This window comes from Dipteris shenzhenensis, chromosome 10 (assembly GCF_047967505.1).
Source record: "Dipteris shenzhenensis isolate YYH24624 ecotype China chromosome 10, Dip_SZ_1.0, whole genome shotgun sequence".
Taxonomy (NCBI): Eukaryota; Viridiplantae; Streptophyta; class Polypodiopsida; order Gleicheniales; family Dipteridaceae; genus Dipteris; species Dipteris shenzhenensis.
This window is the reverse complement of record NC_141605.1, coordinates 17,344,357-17,367,080: the sequence shown is the minus strand read 5'-3', so window position 1 is coordinate 17,367,080 and position 22,724 is coordinate 17,344,357. Positions and strand designations below refer to the sequence as shown.

At 42.4% G+C, this 22,724-nt stretch overlaps 1 protein-coding gene across 1 annotated transcript in view; it reads right to left on the bottom strand.

Annotated features, from left to right (window-relative positions):
• Positions 1-22,481, bottom strand: part of LOC147897491 (RAD3-like DNA-binding helicase protein) — a 41,133-nt gene extending 18,652 nt beyond the window's left edge. Inside the window, exons 1-3 of the mRNA XM_087380419.1 lie at positions 22,283-22,481; positions 21,573-22,160; positions 6,955-7,043 (exon numbers count right to left, since the gene is read on the bottom strand). Coding sequence (XP_087236545.1) covers positions 6,955-7,043; positions 21,573-22,160; positions 22,283-22,400 — 795 coding nt within the window. The 5' untranslated portion in view covers positions 22,401-22,481. The remainder of the gene's footprint in view (positions 1-6,954; positions 7,044-21,572; positions 22,161-22,282) is intronic.
• Between the last annotated feature and the right edge of the window lie 243 nt (positions 22,482-22,724).

Here is a 22,724-nt window from a genome sequence, read left to right as displayed (position 1 = left end):
GAGGGATCAATGAAGGATGAAATTCATGAAATGGCTGAATTAATGAAGAATCTCAGCTTAAACCTTATGGCAGGAAGAGGACGAGGTCGCACTCCAGGTGGTAGAGGAGCAAGTAATGCATCCAATTCAAGTGTTCAAGCACCTTTGCAAGGCGGGAGAGGACGAGGAGTGTACGCTCCGTATGTGCAATGCTTCAATTGTCTAGATTGGGGACATTATAGTACTCAATGTGATAAGCCTCCCAGAGTTGGCGGTGATGTGTACCCACTTCCTTCAAATTTAAATGATAGGTCAACTGATCATGGAGTGGAGATAAAAGAGCTTGGACCTTCAAGTAGTAACGGAGTAAAGAAGGTTCCCTTTGAAGATAAGGGGAAAGGCCAGTTTGTCAGCGTGCTTGGATTGGAAGAGAGTGATTTGGATGTTTTGCCCCTTGGGAAGAGAGACAGGGATGAAGAAGGAGAGCCAAGTGTTAAAAAGAGTAAGCAGGTTGAAGATGTTGTTACTTACCAGAGGAAAAAGGTGAGGAAGCCCAGACAGAAATACAAAACAGCTGATTATCCCTTGGGGGAGGAGCAGGCTGAATATGACTTGATTGCTGATTTGTCTAACAGAAAGGTGGATATTACTTTTGCACAGATGGTTGGGCTTTGTCCAAGGCTGAAGAGAGAATGGAGGAAAGCTGTAAATCCAGGTAAGAAGAGAGTTGTGCATAAAGCACCAAAAAATATTATGTCTATTTCGGAGCTTCCAGATATTTGCCCTTCGGTGGAGGCATGGCATAAAGGACATGAGCTTGGAGAGGCATACATTGATGGAGGTGCCCAGATATGTGTGATGACTCAATCTTGTGTTGAGAGGTTGGGTTTGGAAGTTACTGATCCTTCTCACTTCCGAATAAGAATGGCCAACCACGCCAGAGTGAAGAGTTTGGAGGTAGTGAAGGATTTGGATGTGGAAGTCTTCAATGTGCATTGCAGAATAGATTGTCATGTTATGCCGGCAGGTATGGGCGCTTACCCTCTCATTTCAGGCAGACCTTGGTTGAGGAAAGTGGGAGCTATTCAAAATTGGGGGAAGGGAATAATCTCAATATATACATCTAATAGTAAAAAGTTCAGTTTTGATATGGTGAGTCATGCTGAGATATCAAGCCCAATCGAAGAAGAAGAAAAGCAGAGTGAGACCACGAGTGAAGAAGAAAGTAGTATTACTTCTGACAGTGATGAAGCCCAGGTTGCTTTTATTGAGGGAGTGAACTTTCTGGATACAAGTGAGCAGGCTGAAACTGTACATCAGTTAGAAGAGGACAGATTTGAAACAATGGAGGAGTTTATGCAATCTAAAGAGGCACCTGTCCCAACACAGGAATTAGTACAGCAAATGATTAATCCAGATCTTACTCTGAAAGAAAAGGAAGAGTATTCAGCCATGTTGCGCAGGTATCCCCATTTATTTATCACATCGTATGAAGAGATTAGAGGGTTTAAAGGGAAGCCTTTGAAGATTGAAATAAAAGAAGATGCAAGGCTGGTATTTCAGAAAATGAAAAGATTGAGTCCTGAGCAAGTGAGAGTACTTTGAGAGGAGGTGGTCAAGTTGCTTAAGGCTGATATAATTTTTCCCATTGTACACTCTGACTGGGCCAGCCCTGTGGTTATCGTACCCAAGAAAGATGGACGATGGAGAGTATGTGTTAATTACAAACCGTTGAATGCTATGACGAAGAGTAATCACTATCCTCTCCCACATGTGGATGACATACTGGATAAGATAGCCGGTCATGAGATGTATCGTTTATGTGATGGGTATTCGGGCTATTTTCAGATTGCAATTGCTCCTGAAGACCAGACAAAGACAACTTTTATTACTCCCTGGGGCTGCTTTTCTTATAAGAAGATGCCTTTTGGTTTGAAGAATGCTCCCTCGCATTATCAGGAGAACACAAATGAGGTACTTGCCCCTTTTCTTGATAAATTTTGCAAGGCTTTTATTGATGATATTTGTATTTTTAGTGATCGGAAGGATCATTGTTCCAAACTGGATCAAGTACTTGGGAGAATTGATGATAGTGGAGGACAGCTTAATCCCAAAAAATGTAAGCTGGCACGGCCAAGTATTAAAGTATTGGGTCATGTTGTTTCTGAAAATGGAATAGAGCCAGACCCTGGGAAGATCAAAGCACTGGTTACTCTAGCACCTCCAACAGAGACAAGGCAGTTGCATACTTTCTTGCAAAAGGTGAAGTATCTTTCCAGATTCATTTCTATGCTTTCTCAAGTTTTGTATCCATTACAACAAGCAGTGTGTGAAGAAGGTGCCTTTGCAATGGACAAGTGAATGTGGAGAGGTTTTTGAAGCAGTCAAAGAGATTGTTGGAAGAGTGTCAAGTGTTAAAGCTCCTGATTTCGATAAGACTTTCTATGTCAATCCTTCAGTGGGGCCGGATGCATTGGGAGCCATTTTATTGCAGCAAGGAGAGCAATCAAGGTATATGAGGCCAGTGTTTTTTGCTAGTAGGGTAAAAAGTGAAGCAGAGAAGAAGTATTCAGCTGCTGAATTGGTATTAGCCAGCTTTGTGTTTGCATGTAGAAGATTTCGGAATTATTTACTGCCTCATTCTTTTGTGGTACTTACCAGTTGTACTCTGTTGCCACAACTTGTGAATGGTATTAATTTTTCACGAAGTATGGTGAGATGGGTAGCAGAATTGCAGGAATATACTTTTACTTTCCTGGTAGAGAACTCAACCAGAGCAACCCTGGCAGATTTGCTTACTTACAAAGATACTCCTATTTTAGTCAAGGAAGTGGAACATCATACTGAAAGAGTGCAGGAAAAAAGTTTAGAAAACAGCTATACCTTGTTCTTGATGGTTCTTACAGGAAGAGTATTAACAAAGCAACCGGTGGAATGGTTGTCTATGATCTTGATGGTAAGGTAATCCGAAAATCAGGTTTTCTCTTGAAAGTAAGCAGAAATAATGAAGCTGAATATGCTGCTTTAGCTGAAGGTTTGCAATCATGTTTGAAGATGGGAATAAAAAGACTGATCATAAAAGGAGATTCAATGCTGGTTGTAAAACAGATTCTGGGGGTATGGAAGATAAAGCATGAACATTTAAAGAATTGGGTTAGTATTGTTAAAAAGTTACTCAGACACTTTGATGCATGGTTGTTACAGCATGTGGACAGAAACTTGAATCATGAGGCACATGATGCTGCTAGTAGAGAGGAAAATGTTCAGGTGTGTGTAATAAAAGTTCAAGAACCTTTGTACAGAGGGAGAGAGTATCTTTCGAATGTGGAGACTTTCTTGCTCACAGGAAAAGTGCCAGAAGAGGTTCCGAAAGAAAAGAGGTATAGATTTGTTAAAACTTGTGAGCCTTATTGTCTTATTGACGATGTTTTGTATATGAAGGGTGCAGATTTAGTCTTGAGAAGAATCCCATGGCAAGCTGAGATCATGCATGTACTTGAGGCAAATCATGAGGGGATTTGTGGCGGACATTTCGCATTCAAGACAATGCTAAGAAAGATACTAATGGAAGGGTATATCTGGCCCTCTCTACAGAGAGATATAAAGCATTGATGCAGATCCTGTTTACAATGCCAACAGATGGGAAGAAGAGTATTACATCCAGAGCTGAGAAATCTCATCATAGCATACAACATATTCGAGAAGTGGGGAATTGATGCAATCGGTCCACTTCCCATGACTTCAGGAGGTAAGTGTTACTGCGGTAGAGTATCTTTCGAGATGGGCAGAAGCACGGGCAGTTGCTTCAGTCAATGCTAAACAAGTGAGCAAGTTCATATATGAAGATATATGTTGTAGATTTGGAATGCCTCTGGAATTAGTAAGTGATAAAGGGCCTGGATTTAGGAGTAAGCTGGTTGACTTGTTGTGTGATAAGCTCAAAATTAAGCATAGATATGCTACTCCCTATTATCCTCAATGTAACAGTAAGAATGAATATTTCAACGGAGAGTTGATTAATATGATGAGTAAGATCATGAAGATGTATGGGAAGATGTATGGGAAAAGCTGGGATCAAGTTGTGCCACAAGCACTGTGGGCTTACCGAATAGCAGTCAAGGAAGGTACACAGTTTTCTCCTTTTCATCTTGTATATGGAAAAGAGGCTTTGTTGCCATTGGAAGTAGAAATTCCAGCTCTGAAGTTGCTCATGAAAATGGATGAAGAACCTAACACCGAGTACGAAAGAAGGTTGGTTGAACTACAGGAAGCTCAGCTTGATAGAATGAAAGCAGTTGAACACTATGCTCAGACTCAAGAACAGAATCAAATGAAAGCTAATTTGAAGTATAAGGATAAGAACATCAAAGAAGGAGACTTGGTATTAAGATATGACAATAAACTGGATAGTACTTTCAATACTAAATTTGTGACAAAGTGGGTGGATCCTTTCAGTGTGTTTAAGAAGTATTCAAATGGATCATATCAGTTGAGTGATTTGGATGGAAGTTTGCACACCAATCGAGTGAATGGGTACCGGTTGAAGTATGTGATAAGAATAATGCAAGTGTCAACATGTGGGCCGATCGTGATGGAAGAAGATACAATCAATGAACGTATGACTGAAGATATACTTGCTGCAGTACAGCTTATGTTGGCTTCAAGCTGTCAAACATGAATGTTTGCAGCTTTTTGGTTGGGCTAATATGATAGGATAAAATATGTATATATTTTTCTCCACATAGATTGTGCATGAGGGTAGACACTGAACACATGATAGTGTTAAATTGCGGGTTGTGTGTGAATAAGCCAATGTGACTGGCTGCACATGTAAAAGACACTTTTATTTTGAACTTGAAAGACTAAAAGCTTTTTGCAGGGACTTATCAGGGAGATGATGAAATGCAATGTGGTTGTATCAGACTTCCAGAGCAAGGGTATCCAGTGTGTGGTCAAGTGAAATGTTTTTGGGGTCATGTAAAGTCAAGTCATGAAGGGTTTTTTTTTTATATTTTCCTGAGTCAATGTGCACTTGTATGTTACGGGAATTCGACATGTTTTGGTGCCCACGTCAAGGGGCTTTTCATATGTGTATATGGGGAAGCATGCAAGCATTAATGTGCATGCTAATGTGTGTGGAAATTGTGTGACTAAAGGTCCAAAATGTGCATTTAATGTGATTTGGGGGAAATGTCTTGAGAGTGGTGAAATGTCACTAGTGAGGTGGCAGATTGGGCTGAGGTGGCTGGACAGAATGAGAAGGCATCGTGCTCATACATGTGGCTACGTAATAGAAGAGGGAAGCTTCTGGTTGATGAGCGAGCATGGTACGTGGAGTCGGGGAGTTTGCAGATAAAGGAGAAGAGGAGGAATCGGTGAGGGACAGACGAGCTGTACGAAAAGCTGTGTGCATAGGCGAAGGGCTGAGCGCCTATGAAAATATGGGCTTCTACGTGATGAGAAGGGAGCTTTGAGAACGAGGGGCAGCCTTGCATCGGGTAATGTGCGCGGGTTGAGGGCTGGAAAGAACCGTACGGGTGGTACGGACTGAAGTGTGGATTTTTGTACGGGCTGCAGTACGAGATTGTACGGAGGTGTTTTCGTCGATCAGTACGGACTGGTAGTACGGTGCCTTGATCGCAGGCTGCTTGTACGGTGAATATACCTGCAGTTTTTCAGATGATGGTATCGGCCAGTTCTTCTTTTGAATAGCTTGTAATACCTCTATGTCAATTTAATGTGTACAATGATCAATGATCAATCTATATTTTTCTGAAATTTTTTGGGTAAAACTAGGGTCACGTATGTTTCAGCCCCAAGGGCTGAACCATACTCCAATCATACTTCCGTACTCGTATGACGTATGCGTATGGTAACGTATGGAAAAAACTATGCTTTAGTCTACTGATTTTAAAGCTTGAGTTGTTTGCCCGACCTCTATAATGATGACCCATACCTGGCCCATCCCAGTCTTGGTCAATCAACCCAAACAGGCCTATAAATTGTCCTTACAACAGCCATGTCCACCTACATGCTAGACTACCTCAAATTGATCCCAATAAGCCCATCAAACCAGACAGTCCAAACAATTTACCAAAATACCTCATCCCTGAACAACTTAGAATAGTTAAGGGGTCATTCCAAAGGCAGCCTGGTTACCCAAACTGATGATTTAAACCCAGACATTCCAGTCTTGGTCAGTCAAACCAAACAGCCCTACTAATTTGGTCCATATGACAGCCATTTCCACCTATACACAAGACTGCCTCATTCCCCAACATTTACAAGAGTTAGGAGGGCAGTAGAGGCCTAATACCAGCTCCAATTGATCCAATGAGGTCCTACGAATTCGAATACTTAGGGGCTAAATCCAAAGGCATCCAGAAAGAGCCTCAGGCACATTTCCCTCTTTCGGTACTCACACTCCTTCTCTTGAGCAGGGACTACAAATCCTCTCATACTTTTGAAAGCAACAAATGGAATTCCCGGCAGCAAGCTTAGCTAGTCTACACACTGCTAGATTATGGGTCAAAACCCTTGGATAAGGTATTACGGAGAAAATAGGTTTAAGAGAAGACAAATAGAAAGAAAATCATTGAGCCTTACAAAAGGCAAGCAATAGTGACAGCGGCCTCGAGGAGACACGCTTGTAGGAGCTTTTTATGGACTAAAACCCTTAAACAAGCTATTATGGAGAAAAGAGGTTCAAGAGGAGACAAGCATTGAGCCTTACAAGAGGCAAGCAATGGTGGCAATGGCTGCGAGAAATATAAAAAATACTCTTCAAACTCCCCAAATTTGCCAGGCAATTCGCCACAAACATCCTCTCATAAGAGTTGAGTTTACCCCATTAAAAATTTGAGCTCAATTTCATGCATAGCTGTAAGACTGCCCTTAAAATAATGCAAGCAGTTCAGGTGATGCAAGGCTGCTTTACTTATGTGGAAAAAACAAGAGGAAAAGCACATCTTGCACCTTATTCCCAATAGCTCGATTCTGCTTGTTCTTTTGCAACTCCAAGCACCGCTCATTTATTCGAGAAGGGTGCCCTAACTTCAGCACATCTGCATTTCCATCAAAAGAAGCAATTAAGAACTTGACATCCAGAAATTTGAATAAGAAGTCCCCCTTCCATATTTATCCATTCCATTGGGCAAATGTGAGCCTTCTTGACTTGAGCATACCTTCATTGTCAAATTTCAAACCCATAAGTAACTATTTTGGGATGGGTGGGTCGGTGGGTCGGTGGGTCAGTGGGTGGGTGGGTGGGTGTGTGTGCGTGTGTATGTGTGCATGTGTGTCGGCATGTGTGTGTGTCGGTGCGTGTGTGTGTGTGTGTGTGTGTGTGTGTGTGTGTGTGTGCGTGTGCGTTTTTTCATCCACTTCCTTTGGGAAGAAGTTTTGGTTGTTTGGAAGAAATGTTTCTATCCCAGAGTATGATCATTTCTTCTCCTAGTGTCACTATTGGGATCTTTGGTCGTGGTATTCTGCTCATACCATTGGATTGTATGAGCACTCTTCAGTGGATGTCTTCCCATACTATGAAGCTTCTTTGCTTCGGTCTCTACAGGATGCTCATTCTTTTGGAGACCTTCTCAAGCCTTCTTTTGGAGACCTTCTCAAGCCTGGTTGGATTTTTTTTTCTCAATGTTTTTTGTTATGAGTATTAGCTGTCGCACTTTGGGACAGCAGCTATGAATGGAAATGCTTTCTTAATGCAAAATTTCTTTTACAAAAAAAAAATGCGTGTGTGATTTCACCAAAAAAATGTGTGGGTACGTGTGTGTGTGTGTGTGTGTGTGTGTGTGTGTGTGTGTGAGAGAGAGAGAGAATTCAGATATGCTTGGATGCGCTGCAGCCAGAGGGTCCATAAGGCCCAGTATCTGATCCAGTGGAAGAAGAGAGAATACTGTGACAAAGAAGCTGATAGTTTGCCATACATCCAGAAAAACCTGTAGAACCTGTGTGCTGGAAATCTGAGAGAGAAAAAATAGGAGATTATATCTAGAAGGCCTCTGGAATATGAACAAAACCACAATAAATGCAGAATACTCTCCGATGCAAGGTGACATCTTGGACAGAGAGGTGAAGCTATTCGTCGTTTAGCCAATTTCAGTCCCACTGGGAGAATACCAACAATACATCTCCATAGGAATAGTCTTTGCTTCAATGGCATTTTCAACTTCCATATCATTTGCAATCTTCCTTTCCACCAGGCTAATGATTTGTTCAGATGCCATAAAGAATTAGCATGATGGGCAATCCAAGGAGGAGGTAATATTAATCTATAAGCCTGTATAGATGTCAATGACTGCAAAGGCTTAGAAGAAATGCTTGGACTTGAAGGCTGAAGGTGCCAATCTTGAAGCCTGTCACTGCCATTCAATGTCGGAATCGGAACCAGAGGAAGTAGGAGATCAGCAATAGCTCTATTTTGAGCACGGCCTGGATGTAAATGAATGTTTTATAATATAAGTATCTTGGTTTTACAAAAAAAAAAAAAAAAAGTGTGTGTGTGTGTGTGAGAGAGAGAGAGAGGTCCAAATACTAGCCAATGTGTGTGTGTGTGTGTGTGTGTGTCTCTCTCTCTCGTGTGTGTGTGTGTTTGGTGTGTGTGATAGAGAGAGTCGTGTGTGTGAGAGAGAGGAGCCAGCCCTTGCAGATCAGCCCAAAAGCATCCCGTAACCAGCCCGTGAGCATCAACCCCCTGTTGCGCTGCATCAACGCCTTGAACCCGATCTTTTGGAGCAGACATAAGCTGCCGTACAGCCCGTCAGACCTCCGTACAGCTTCCGTACAGCTGTACGGCCTGTACGGCCATTTTCGCCTGCTGCAGCCTGCTGCTCCTGCATCATCTCTGGTTCCTGGTCTGTTTTCTGTGCAAGGTTTTGCATCCGGACTACAGCCACGCCCTGATCTTGAAGGCTTTCGCTCCCATCTCTCTCCTCTTCAGTCTCTGGGTCTACTGCACCTTTCCCATCGGCAAAATCTGCTATTTCCCTCTGAAATATATTTCATTTGGGATTTTTCTGCTGGTTTTTTCCTCTTTTTCCTCTACAAAACTGATTTCTATCCTATCTTGGCCTCTACTTCCTTTTTTCCCTTCTTTCTCCTTACAAATATACTCTTTTGCTCTTCTTTGTGGGCTTCCTGTGGGCTTTTTTTGGGACTGGTTTTTTTCCTCCACTACCACTTTACAGGTATCTCCTCTTTGAGCTCCACCTTTTACAAAGCTATGGCTGAATATTCCTATGAAAAGACATTTCAAAAGGAACGTTTGGTTCACTGCAAGAAGCAAAAGCAAGCTGAGGGTCAGCATGACCCGGTACATGATACTCTTGAGGCCCAACTGGTATACGATGTCATGCATGAAGGATTTGCAGACACCAGGAAAGAGTGGAAAGACTCGGTTCCATCAGTTGACCTCATGGTGGAAGTAGATGAAATTGTGGATCCTGTCAGAGAATATGCTAAAAATGCAGTAATTTTATTTTTTCCTGGCCGGATGCCACCTGCTGTAGAGATAGGCATCTAACAGACGTCCACTATTCTAAAAAGTAGAAAAGGACATGCACCCGACAGAAAAACGTAACACTGATACCAAAATCATTCTTTCTTGGATACGACAAAGGACAAATCCAAAGAGAGCAACTTCCAAAAAGGATCAACTGTAAAGAGACTTACCTTGGATAGAGGTATAGAAGCTTCTTCTCCTTCTTCAAAGTTGCTTCTCTTCCTTGTTCACCCTCTTCTCTTGTAAGCCTGGAAGTAAGTGTGGGTGCCTTCCTCTTAAGTGTAAGCTTGGAAGTAAGTGTGGGTGCCTTTCTCTTAAGCATCGAAACTGTGGATCTATTAATAGCAAAGCAAGCAAGCCATGCGAAGTATAATTAATGTGAAGAAAAGCAAAGCGAGTGCACTAAAAGTAGATTTGAAAATCGTGTCTATAAGTGTGTTTGCTCGCACACTGGCTGGCTCGTTTGTTCGCAAAGTGCACTATGCAACCAGGGGTTTTTTTGAGGTTATTATGGCGGATGAGCTACACAGACAAATGCTTTTGGAACATTCGCCTCTTTTTTTTGGGCAACAAATGGTGCATGTATTGCCATGGTCTCCCACAAGGGATTATCAGGCTTTAATCCGACATAAATGCCCGGTCTGGGTTGAAGTTGTAGACTTCCCACAATGCATGGCCTCACTCTTGCCTCAAATTGCAACTTCTTTAGGCAAAGTGGTCTGCCCACCACCGCCTAATGGCAATTCAAATCGATTTTGCATTCTTTGGGATACTGATAATCCCACACCAGACTCTTATTCAGTCACCGTGAATAATGTGGACATGGGAAGTGCCTTTTACAAACTGAAATGGGGATTATTTGCAGGGGCTTGTTTTGACTGCAAAAAATTTGGACACATGGCTTCACAGTGTCCAATGAATCAGCATAAAATGCCTCCTGCTGTTTTACCGGTTCAAATGCCTACCAAGGATGCTCCTACTTCTATTGCAAATAAAAACAAAGGTAGTAGACAACTTTCTAGAATTCAGGATAAAGGCAAAGCTCCAATGGTTTCAAATGGGAATGTTTCTTCACATTTACCTCCTGCTATTCAACCCTTGACAAAAGGACAAAAACCTCCAATTGATGGATGGCAAAGTCCAAGAAAAGTTATTTCTGCTAGAAGACTTCCACCCCCTCGTACTTGGAATGGTGCGTCTTCCAGTGGAAACACCCTAGAGGTCAATACAGGAATTGGGATCACATGGGCTGCAGTGACAACCAACAGAACACTCTTCCCTGAAGAAGAGGTTGCTGCTCTGCTGTCTACTCCTCAAGTGGATAATTCTTCTCATGGGAGAAGCATTAACCCTGAGATAGAAATGCAGGGTTGACATCATGAAATTTGCTGTTGTACATAGTTGTTATATTACTATAAATATCTGTAAATATGACTGCTCATATCAAATGTTTTACACTCAACGTCTAGGGGATGTGTGACAGTAGGAAATGGAAAACAGTGTGGCTGTACATCAATAGATTTCAGCCGGACATAGTGGCATTACAAGAACATAACCAACATGTCTATGCAGGAAAGACAGGACACTACTGTGGCTATGACATTTTCTATGCTGGAGAGCACTCTTTCTCAGGGGTGGTCGTTTTGATCAAACATGAGCTCGAACCAGTTATTGCTTTAAATGACCACAAAGGCAGATGGCTTGTTCTTCAATGCATTATTCAAGGAGAGGTGTTTGAATTTGCCTCTGTTTATGCACCTCAATCCTCTAGAGAAAGAACAGAAATTTGGGATGCCATGCAACAATATCCATGGAGATATCATGCCTTTATATGTGGGGATTTTAATAATGCTCCTCAACAGGGAGACAATACCTCGAGACAGACATACTCATATGTTAACCCCTGAAAGGCATGCATGGTCACAATTACTGATGCATCTGGATTTGATGGACCTTTGGAAGGAATTGCAGCCTTTGTCACCCGGATACACATTCCAACATAATGCTCTTTCTTCTTATCAGGCACGTCTGGATCGATGGTATAGTGTAGCTTCGCAACAAAATGGGGATTTTACATGCAAAATGTGGATTGACTATGCCTTTGTGCATTCAGATCATGCACCTCTATGGTTGCGGTTATCCTTTCATGATATGCCAGATGATAGATTGCCACAAAGGCGCCATTTGATCGTGAACAATAGCTACTTGCAACATGCTGTGTTCAAGGCCATGGTTACTGAAGCATCTCACTCTCTGTCTTCTCGCAGCCATGTTCATATTGATGATGCCTGGGATTCTTTTGTTTCCAAAATGCAAGTTGTGATAAGAAGTTACGACAAGTCTTACATGAAGACTCTGAGGGAAACTATTGCTCAAGCCAAACTTACTTGTCAGGACCTCACTGAACTCAGCCATCTTCGTTAGTTGTCCCTGCATGAGCAAACAACACTATGCGAGGCCGGACATTGTCTTAAACTCAATGATCATAGAAAACTGGCCAAATGGGAGACTAGAGCCACACAAAGAGCCTTTACAGATAAAGGCTGCTCTTCCAAAGAATTTTTCAAAAGCTTGCATCAGAGAAGATTAAAAACAGAAATTTACAGGGTGCTTATGCCTAATGGATCATACACCACCTTGAGGTCACAGCTTGCTTCTGTTTGTGTGCAACATTTTTCTCAACAATTTGGTTCTGTAGTTCCTCCCTCAGAGCAAGCTTTGGTTGCACGAAATTTGCTGTTACAATATGTTTCTCCTATTATTTCCACTACTCAAACTTTGGAATTGGAGGAACCTTTTACTGAGAGGAAACTGTTAGATGCAATCAAATCCTGCGGAAGATGGAAATCTCCAAGATGGGATGGTCTTACGGTTGAGTTTTTTCTAGAATATTGACCTCTTTTGAAGCATACATTGCTGCATATGGTGAATTCTGCATGGCAAAATCAGAAAATGCCAGACGCATGGAAGAGAGGTATTGTTAAACTCCTTCCAAAAAAACAAATCTGTGAATCTTTGGCAAACTGGAGACCTATCACCCTTATGCCAGTCATTTACAAAGTCACTACCAAAATGATTGTCGATCGGCGAAAGGGGTTTTTACATGATGGGTTGCATTCTGCCCAATATGGCTTTGTCCCGCATAGGCATATCACAGATAACATTGCTAATGCCTATGTTGGAATTGAATATGCCAAATACACGCAGCAAGATGTTTTATTATTGCAAGTTGATATTGCCAAAGCCTTTGATACGGTTAAATGGGATTTTATTTCATCGACTATGCACGCATTGGGATTTGCACAAAAATGCAGCAAGTTATCACTTGGCTATATCAAGATAGTAAAGCTGCCTGCATACTTTGAGGGGATATTTCTACATCCTGGACTCTTAGCTGTTCTGTTAGGCAAGGATGTCCCCTAAGTGCTTTACTTTTTGCAAGAGCCACTCATACGATGCTTCAATATCTGGACCACCTTTTGGACACTAACCAGTTGCATGGTTTGGAGATTACTGGCAGTCGCAGCATGATCGCTCAAGCATATGCTGATGATTCATTCTTTACTCCAAAAAATACTCAGAGTGATCTGTCCATGATTATGCAGGCTCTTTCTACATATGGATTGGCTACTGGTCTTCGAGTCAATTTTCAGAAATCAAAATTGTTGCCGTTGCATGAACAGGAATGGCACAGTCTTCTCTGGCCTGGGGAAATTGTCCCCGCCTCTCAATTTATTCGACATCTCGGCTATCCTCTAGGTTGGGAACTCACCCGTTCCCAACAAACTGATTGGGTGTTGACAAAGTTGAGGGCAAAACTTGAATATTGGAAGCTTACAACTTGGCCACTACATGTTCGTTTGCGAATCGCATAATCCATTTTGATAGCATACATACAGTTTTATCTACCTCTCATTATGTTCACTAAGGCAGAGCTGAACTCCTTTATGTCAGCTATCATGGAAATTTTCTGGTGTGCTAAAAATGGCAAGAAAAGTCTCAGATTACTCTCTATGCATTGTCTCTGTTCTCCAAAGATGCACGGGGGTCTGAACATTCTCAATATTCACATGCATTTCCTTGCTCACAGAGGAAAAATGATGTTGCAGTTTATGCAAGGAGATCAGCCGTGGGCTTTAATGATCCGCTCTCTCTTATTACATATTCATATTTCTGCATTTGGGCATTGGCAGCCCACTCCGTGAGATTTCATATTTGGCTCTATCCAAGGCAAGATCAGAGGCTGCCCTTTTGTTTCTCGCCTGCTTCTTGATTGGAAACATATCTTATCCCACTTGGAATGGCATGGCCGAGACTCTTTGTCGGGAAACTCCTTGAGGGCTGAGAATATTTATTGGTCTAAGGTATTCCACCCTTCTTTGGCCATTCAAGAACCAAGATGTTCTTACTTTCTCTCCTTCAAATGCATCACTTATGTGGCAGCTGTACTTCAGGATGATGGCACACTTTTATCCTTTTCCATGGCTGCCAGCAAATACGGTTTGGGAGCTCATTATCATCCTCTCTGGCATCGGATTTCAGCAATGCTTCAACCGTTTTTGCCAGTACCTCGCATGGAACTTCAGAACAGGCTTGAGGATTGGATTTTACGCTCTTCTTACTCTTCAGCCCGTCCCTTGAAGTTCACATATTACAGTGCCATCACTGTATAAAGTGCTATTACTTCCGCCTTGGATTTCTGACAGAGCAAATACTGTTTGGCATATGGATCGCCCACTAAAGTGGTGGAGCAAAAGGCTGCGTCTCCTTTGGCATTACAACGTCCCTCTTCGACAACAGCTTTTTCTTTGGCGAGTCCTGCTTGGCATTTTTCCATCTGGCCAGCTACTTGCACAGACATATTGCTCCAGCTGTTTGTCACAGATGCTTACACCCCACTAAATCTGTGCTACAGATTTTTTGGTTCTGTCCACATACTTGCACCTTCATTGCTCTCATCCGACAAAGGCTTCGAGCGAGATTTCCTACTGCTACTTTTGGCAGGCTTTTCTGGTTGTTTGGTTTTCATCCACCCAGATAGGGTTTTGATTTATTTTTTATATGGGTACACTACTGGGCACTATGGACTTTATGGATGGACAGAAATCATAGAGTCTTTGGTGATCCCCTTCTTTCATCCTTTATCTTTTTCAAACAATCTCTGCAGCAATCATTCTATGATTGTGTTCAGACTCGTTTGATTGATCAGGATGTGTATACAGCTTATACTGAGATCTTTAGTTGAGTAATAGTTACTTCAGTTTCGAAGTAACTATGAATGTAATTATTTTACAGCAATAAAAGATTTCTTCACAAAAGTGAGAGAGAGAGAGAGAGAGAGAGAGTTTTCATTGTAAGAGAGAGATCTCGCGCCAGCCCATGTGCTCCCACGCTACAGCTGCTTGTTTCTCCCTCAGTTTGACACCTTCGAGGTTCCGTTTGACGCCCGTTTTGTGTCCGTACGCTCTGTCAGAAAATCCGTACGATCAAAAAATCCATACAATTTTGTTCGTACAGTCAGAAAAATCCATACAATTTTGTCCGTACGGTCAGGAAACCCCCCATATAGGAAAATCCATACAGTTTTGTCCATACAATCAAAAAAATCCGTACAATTTTGTTCGTACAGTCAGAAAAATCCGTACAGTTTTGTCCATACAGCCAAAATTTCCGCATAGTTTTGTCAGTACAATCAAAAAAACCGTACTGTTTGAAAATCCGTACTGCCAGATTTTTCGTACAGATTCGTCCGTACAGTTGTCCGTACAGTTTCTCCTGCTGTTGTACATGTTGTGCTTTCCTTTTTGTAAAGCATTGCTGCTTCCAAGCCTTTTCCTTGACTCGAATGGCAGATTATTCCTATGAGAAAACCTTTCACAAAGACAAGTCGGTTTCCAACAAGAAATACAAACAGGTGATGGATTCAGATGATTCCCTTCATGACTCTGCTGAGGCTCAGCTTGTTTATGAGGTTATGCATGAAGGGTTTGAAGACACCCGCAAGGGTTGGAAAGATCCACTTCCCACCACTGGCATTATGGTGGAAGTGGATGATATCTTTGATCCAATTAAGGAGTATGCAAAGCATGCCATTATAATTTTCTTCCCAGGACAGATGCCTGCTGCAGCAGATGTTGGGAATTGGTTGACTCCAACCCTGGGTGGTTCTTATGTCAAAAAAGTTCATTATGCAACGAGGGGCTTTTTTGAGATCATCATGGTTGATGAGGAGCACCGTCAGATTTTATTGGAGCACTCTTCTCTTTTCTATAGCCAACAGATGGTCCATGTCTTGCCCTGGTCTCCCACCCGGGATTATCAGGCATTGATTCGGCATCATTGCCCTGTGAAGCCTTGGTCTCTGATGCTATTCAGCCTCTCTCTCGTCAGATACACATTGGTTTGGATTATGCATGGCAAGCTTTTGTTGCTCGGATGCAAGCAATTATTCGAGATTATGGCAAATCCTATATGCAAGCCACCAGGGAGACTGTAGCACATGTCAAATTTACTTGTGAGAGTTTGATTGAGCTTGCTCATCTTCGCCCTTTGTCTACACAGGAAAGCATGCTCTTATGTCAGGCTCAATTCTCTCTTCAATCCAATGATCGTAGAAAGCTTGCTAAATGGAAAACCTGATCCAGACAACGAGCTTTTTTGGATAAAGGCTGCTCTTCCAAGAAATTTTTTAAGAGCTTACACTACAAAAGACAGGCTGCAAATATATGTCGGATCCGGATGCCTGATGGTTCTTGGTCAACATCTCGTTCAGAGCTTGCTGATTTATGTGTGCAGCACTTCACTCATTTTGGGCATGTGGATACTCTTTCTTCTCAAGTCGTGTCTGCACGTCAGCTTCTTTTACAGCATGTTCATCCAATTCTGTCTAATGCTCAAGCTTTGGAACTTGAACATCCCTTCACTGAAAGGGAATTATCTGATGCACTGAGATCCTGTGGCAGATGGACATCTCCAAGATGAGATGGTCTCACTGTTGAATTCTTTCTTGCTTTCTGATTGCTTGTGTCATGGAAAAAGGATCTTCTCAAGCTGATTCCAAAAAAGCAGCTATGTGATTCACTTGGTGATTGGAGGCCAATCACGCTCATGCCAATCATTTACAAGATCATTGCCAAAATGGTGGTTGATCGTATTAAAGATTATTTGCATGATGTGTTGCATCCCTCCCAATATGGCTTTGTTCCATGTCGCCATATCACAGATAACATTGCCAATGCTTAATATGCCAAATACACACAACAAGATGTTCTACTCTTGCAGGTACATATTGCAAAAGCCTTTGACACAATTCAATGGGATTTCATCTCGCAAACTATGCGAGCTTTAGGATTTGGACCAAAAATGCAGCAGGTTATTTACTGGCTTTACAGAGATAGCAATGCCGCTTGCATTCTTTCTGGGGATATCTCTGATGAGTGGACTCTTCGTTATTCGGTCTGCCAGGGATGCCCTCTCAATACTTTACTGCATGCCATTGCCACTCATCCTATGCTGCAATATATTGATCATCTTGTGGCTACAGGATCACTTCATGGCTTGGAATTGGATGCTAATCGCAGAATATATTCAATTTTACTTGCCATTGATCATGTTCACTAAGGCAGATCTTACATCTTTCATGTCTGTCTTTATGGAAATCTTCTGGCAATCCAAACATGGCAAAAAAAGTCTCATGCTGCTTTTGATGCATCACATTTGTTCTCCCAAGATGCATGGTGGATTGATCACGGATATTCATGTGCATATCCTTGCCCATAGGGGGAAAATGTTGCTGCAATTTCTGCAAGGTGATCAGCCTTGGGCTCTTATGATTAGATCTCTGGTCACTCATATCAGTGTTTCTGCATTTGGTCATTCGCATCTCGATCAATGGGATTTCCTTTTTGGCTGCACTGATGGTACTTTACCTGGCTGCCCTTTTGTCTCCCGCCTGCTTCTTGACTGGAAGCATGTTCTTTCTCATCTGGAATCGAATGGCCGACAGTCTTTGCTTGGGAATTCGTTAATAGCTGAAAGCATTCATTGGTCAAAAGTCTTTCAGCCTCCCTTAGCTTTACAAGAACCTCGCCGTGCCTACTTTGTCTCGTTTAAAGGCATCACCTCGGTTGCTAATGTTATTGATGATGCTAGTACTGTGCTTCCTTTTTCTCTGGCAACCATCAGATATGGATTGGGCTCTCATTATTGTCCTTTGTGGCAACAAATTACTTCTATGCTTTCACCTTTTGTTCCGATTCCTCCTTTGGAACTTCAAGACCGGCTTGAAGATTAGACTTTGACTTCTCTAGGGTCCTTTGAGGCTATCTCAGATTACTGTGCTTGCATTGTATAAAATCCTTTTGCCTCAACCTTGGGTTTCAGAGAGAAGTGATTATGTTTGGCGAATGCATCGCGTGGTGGAGGAAAAGATTACAACAACTTTGGGCCTATAAAGTACCGCTTTGGTAACACGTTTTCTTTTGGCGAGTTCTTTTGGGAGTGTTTCCATCTGGACAGCTATTGGCTCATCGACACATTGCTCCTGCACTTTGTCACAGATGTTCTACTTCTTCGGAGACTGTGCCTCACCTGTTTTGGCATTGTCCGTGCTCTTGTGAGTTTTTTTATCTGCTTCGACAGCGCCTGCGAGCGAGATTCCCATCTGTTCCGTTTGGGAAGTTATTCTGGCTATTTGGATTTCATCCATCCAGACTGGAGTTTCATCTTTTCTTCGTTTGGGTTCACTACTGGGCACTATGGACTTTATGGACATATAGGAATTGTAAAGTCTTTGGTGATCCTACTTTCTCTCTGTTTGGCTTTTTCAGCAGCAATCTTTCTCTGATTGCTTGCAGACCCGCTGCATAGATCATGAGGTCTTTTTGACATATACTGAAATTTTCATATGATGTAATTGTAGCACCTTGTTTTGAGGTTACAACTCATGTAATACAATCAATCAAAGATTTCACCCCAAAAAAAGTGTATGTTATCTAAGAATGTGTATACATGTATGCTCACATGTATACTTAATTAACTGCATACATACAAGCACACATGCATGCTCACACGTGCACGCACACACACACACAAAAACACACATTTTTACATTTAAATGTGTCTTTGCTTGTGCCCCTCTCTCTCTTAGTGATACAGCGGAGATGACGCAAATGGATGTCCGTAACTTCGAAATATTTCAAGGTTTCTATCAATCACCTTGGATGAGTTTGATCTCATCATTAAGTTCACAAACCTAAATATGGAAATGTTGCCATTTGATGCTTACCTGCAATCCAAAGCTTCATCTATGGATCCTACTAACCTGTGTGGATTCTTGATCGCTTTTTTGGGCCCGCTCGCTTTTCCTCGCTCGCTCTATCGACTGCCTCGGGCAAAGCTTGCTACAGTCAACCATAGGTCGTCTAGGAATTCAATGATTCTATGACTTAATGAAATGGATGTTTCATTGGCCTAAGATGAAGGACAAGATTACTGAGTAAAATGCTAGCAGTATCAAGTGAGTAAGGGAGAACGCCTTGAGCTAGAGGGTTGTTGCATCCTCTAAATATCCCAGGAAGTAAATGGGAGAGGTAGGTGCTGGTGTACGAGCTCCGTCGAGAAAAAATAGTAGCATCCATGTACTTCAACTTTGTCACTTATCCACCACTGGCCGAGTATGCTCTTCACTTTTGGATGGATGAGTATCTTGTCCCACGGGATGTCGGCTTCCTCTCTGAGCCATGTGCTTTCCAGCCAGCTTTGGGTAATCTCTATTGTGGTGTGGCACTTTGTGATCATTTCATGGATCACAATAGTGGTAAAGAGTTGGCAGAACATAGAAGAGCTACGCCAAGAATGGTGATGGAGCAGCACAAAGCTTTTGCAACAAGCAAGAAGATGGTGGGAAGGAGGCACGACTTGCTGGCAATGGTAAAGAAGCTCAAGATGACCGCTAAAGCAAGGGAGCTATGTGGGAGAGCTGGTGAAGCCAGAAGTGAGAACACGATGGCTGCTGTAGGCACAGGATGTCGAAGTTTGCTTATGGCGAGGAGAAGATGAAAAGCCATTGTGGACGTTTGTTTTAAAAAGGCCGTTGGAGGGTTTCGTGCTTTTGCATGCACCATGACTAATGAGGGTAGGCAACGCCCCACGAACTACAATTAAGCGACCTTTGGAATGGATACACATCGTCTTGGATTGGGCGTCATTTAGTGGCTCTATACATCCACATGTGCAGAACTAACAGTTGGCATTCCCTATGGTTCATCTTGAAATGGGTAAGGCAGCATTTGCCCGAAATAGGACCTAAGCATACCTTTGTAAGACTAGAATAAGTCCAATCATACAAATAAAGATTTTTTTTGTTGTTCTAAAGATCAAAAATCTACACAGAAAATAAAAGAGAAAATGAAAGAGAAGAAAAAAAGAGGTAAACAAAAACTTTTATGAAAAACAAAAGGAAGACATACTTAGCAAGCAAAGCAACACTTATGTCGTCATCAGTGCCCAAGCATAAGCAGCTTTTTTAACTTTTTGCCTTGCACTATGCCTAATAAAAAGATGTCATCATAGAAGAGAATGTATCCATGAACTTCATTGTGGGATCACCATGAAGCCAACGAGGGCATGATGCTATCACGGAAATTTTTACATAAAAGGACAATCACTAAGGCTATTGAGCTGGCTCATCAGTTTGTTCAGTAGTTGTTTAGGGTGTATGGGTTGCCTTCTAACATAGTCAATGATAGAAATCCAAATTTCTATAGGCACTTTTGGTAGGAAGTGTTTTGGTAGTTTTTTCTTGAAAGATTTGTGTCGAGAAGACCAATATGGGGGCAAGGCATACATACAGTGTCTACGGATCCAACGCTCATCTCCTGCTTCTTTGTTGTGTGCTGGCTATTGTGCTATGATGTAAACGCTCTCTCTCTCTCTCTCTCTCTCTCTCTCTCTCTCTCTCTCTCTCTCTCGCCCCTCGTCTGTGCCAGGTTGTTAAAACTGCATATCGACATCATTCATCATCATCTTTCTCACACACACAAAGTTCTTGGAGAGTTTTAGGAAAAAGGGAGGCAATCTCTAGCCCTAAAATTAAATGAAAAAACTCTCAAATTTGGAGCTGGGGTGAGAAAATTCCTACACATGACACTAGTACAGACAGCAGTTGTTTATGGATGGTGGGGCAAGCCTCGCAACATTGCAAGAGGTGCAGAAGAGATTGTAATAGAGCTGAGAGCTAAGGTTCAGAGTCCATACCCAGGAAAGACAAGCTGGAATGAGAAGCTCCATGCCAGCACAGTCGCTACCTTGTTACAATTTCAGAAAGACTTCCTTGCAAGGCAATGGAGGTGACAAATCATAATGATGATAGCAGTAGGAATTGAAAGGATGGAATATTGGGGGATAGATAAAGACCTTGTCATCTAAGGAATTAACCCAATTCCGCTTTATGGGAGATAGAAGTAAGAATCTCTCTTTTAAAGAGAGAAAAAGCTAGATCCAGCTCTAAGATGGAAACAGGCAAATGGAAGAATGTGCAAAGAGAAGATAGAGTATGCAACATACGAACTTGAGGATGAACACCATGCACTTCCCGCCCACGTCACACACCCCTTGACAAGATTGGTCATGAACACAAACGCATAAAAATATGACTATAGTATTGACAGCTATCGGTAACGCTTGTCACCTTTCATAGGCGATCCTGAAGCGTCTGTTAATACTCTCTCTCTCTCTCTCTCTCTCTCTCTCTCTGGATGTAGATTTGTATGCATGTCTGTGAACATGTATGTATACACGCATGTATATATGCAGGTTGCATATCTGTATTTAATTGTGACACAGTCTACACAACGAACAGCTATGTCAATTCTTCACCGATGTTTCGTGAAGACATCACATTTCTTCATCTGACTACCAGACTACACAACAGTTCTATTAGAACTTACTCGTATCATACTTCTTTGCGTTCGATTTCCTGCCTCTGACGCAATAGCGCAACAAAATTATGAAAATTCCAAATATATTCTGACTGAAATTGCGCATACGAGAGAATTTGTGACAAGGTCAAGTCGAATACCTGGATTAATGCAGAGAGATTTTCTCGAACCCATAGAAACGGTTTTCAATGTTTTGGAGAAGGTAGTACGCTGTAGTTCTTTCACGAATTGTGATAATTGAGAGTGAGTTCTACTACAGAAAAAAACTTTTAGTGGTTGGTCCTCTTCCTCCTCCTCCTCTGAATCCTCGTCAGTAGTACTGGAGGGATCCTTGAAGCCCTTCCGTTTCTTTTCGCCAAGAACAGCAGACTCATCATCGCTCTCGTATTCGTCAAGAAGGAATCCTTCCTCATTGTCCAAGGTTTGACGTAAGTCAGAGTGCCTTGTGGGCTTAAATTCGTCGTCCTGCGTATTCTGAGGGAAGAAAAGTGTCTGTCTGCTTTTAGCGCCTTTTTCCGTCTTGTTAATGCGTGCTATCCTGTGCTTTGTCTGACTCTTTAACTGTTTTTCTCTAATGTCCGAGAAGTCTCGCATCCAATCAGGCTCACGAGGCGATCCGCTGTGAGCTGTCGGTAATTCTGGTGCGCAAGACTTCGAATCGCTGGACGATCGTTGATCAACTAACCACTGAAGCACGCTACAAATCAAACTGAGAGTCTTTCCCGTCCCTGGAGAGGAGCACGTGATGAGCAAAGTTTCATCGTTGGATACAACTCAAGCATTACAAATCGCACTGAGAGCAAATTAAATACAGATCATAGGCGTCGCACGAAATAAATGAATAAATTACCTGTAGGGCTCTCGACGATGGAAACGCCACCGGTCTGAAGGGCATTGTATACGGCAGTCATGAGCTGGACCTGGATGGGGTAAGGTTGGAAGGGGAAGGAGGGAAACTGGGGATCCATGGCGAAGAGCTACAGAGAGAGACGAGATTGTCAAGGAAGGAAGAACAAGACAGGCAAGGGCAGCAGGTGATCCGCCATGAAAGCTCTGAATCTTTGCAGGAAACACCAGGAAGAAGAAGATTGCTTTGCTTTGCATGCATTTTGGCGGGAAAACTCGATCTAGCACACGTGGAAGTAAGGAGTGGTCCCAAGTTCCCGACCGTCGCCGGGAGCTGGTTTCGTCGGTGCCGGTCTCTCGCCAGTGCTTGACCGGTACCCGGCCACCGAAGCCGATTTTCGAAAGGAAACCGAAACATCGGCGACCGTCAAGAGCCAATTTCACCG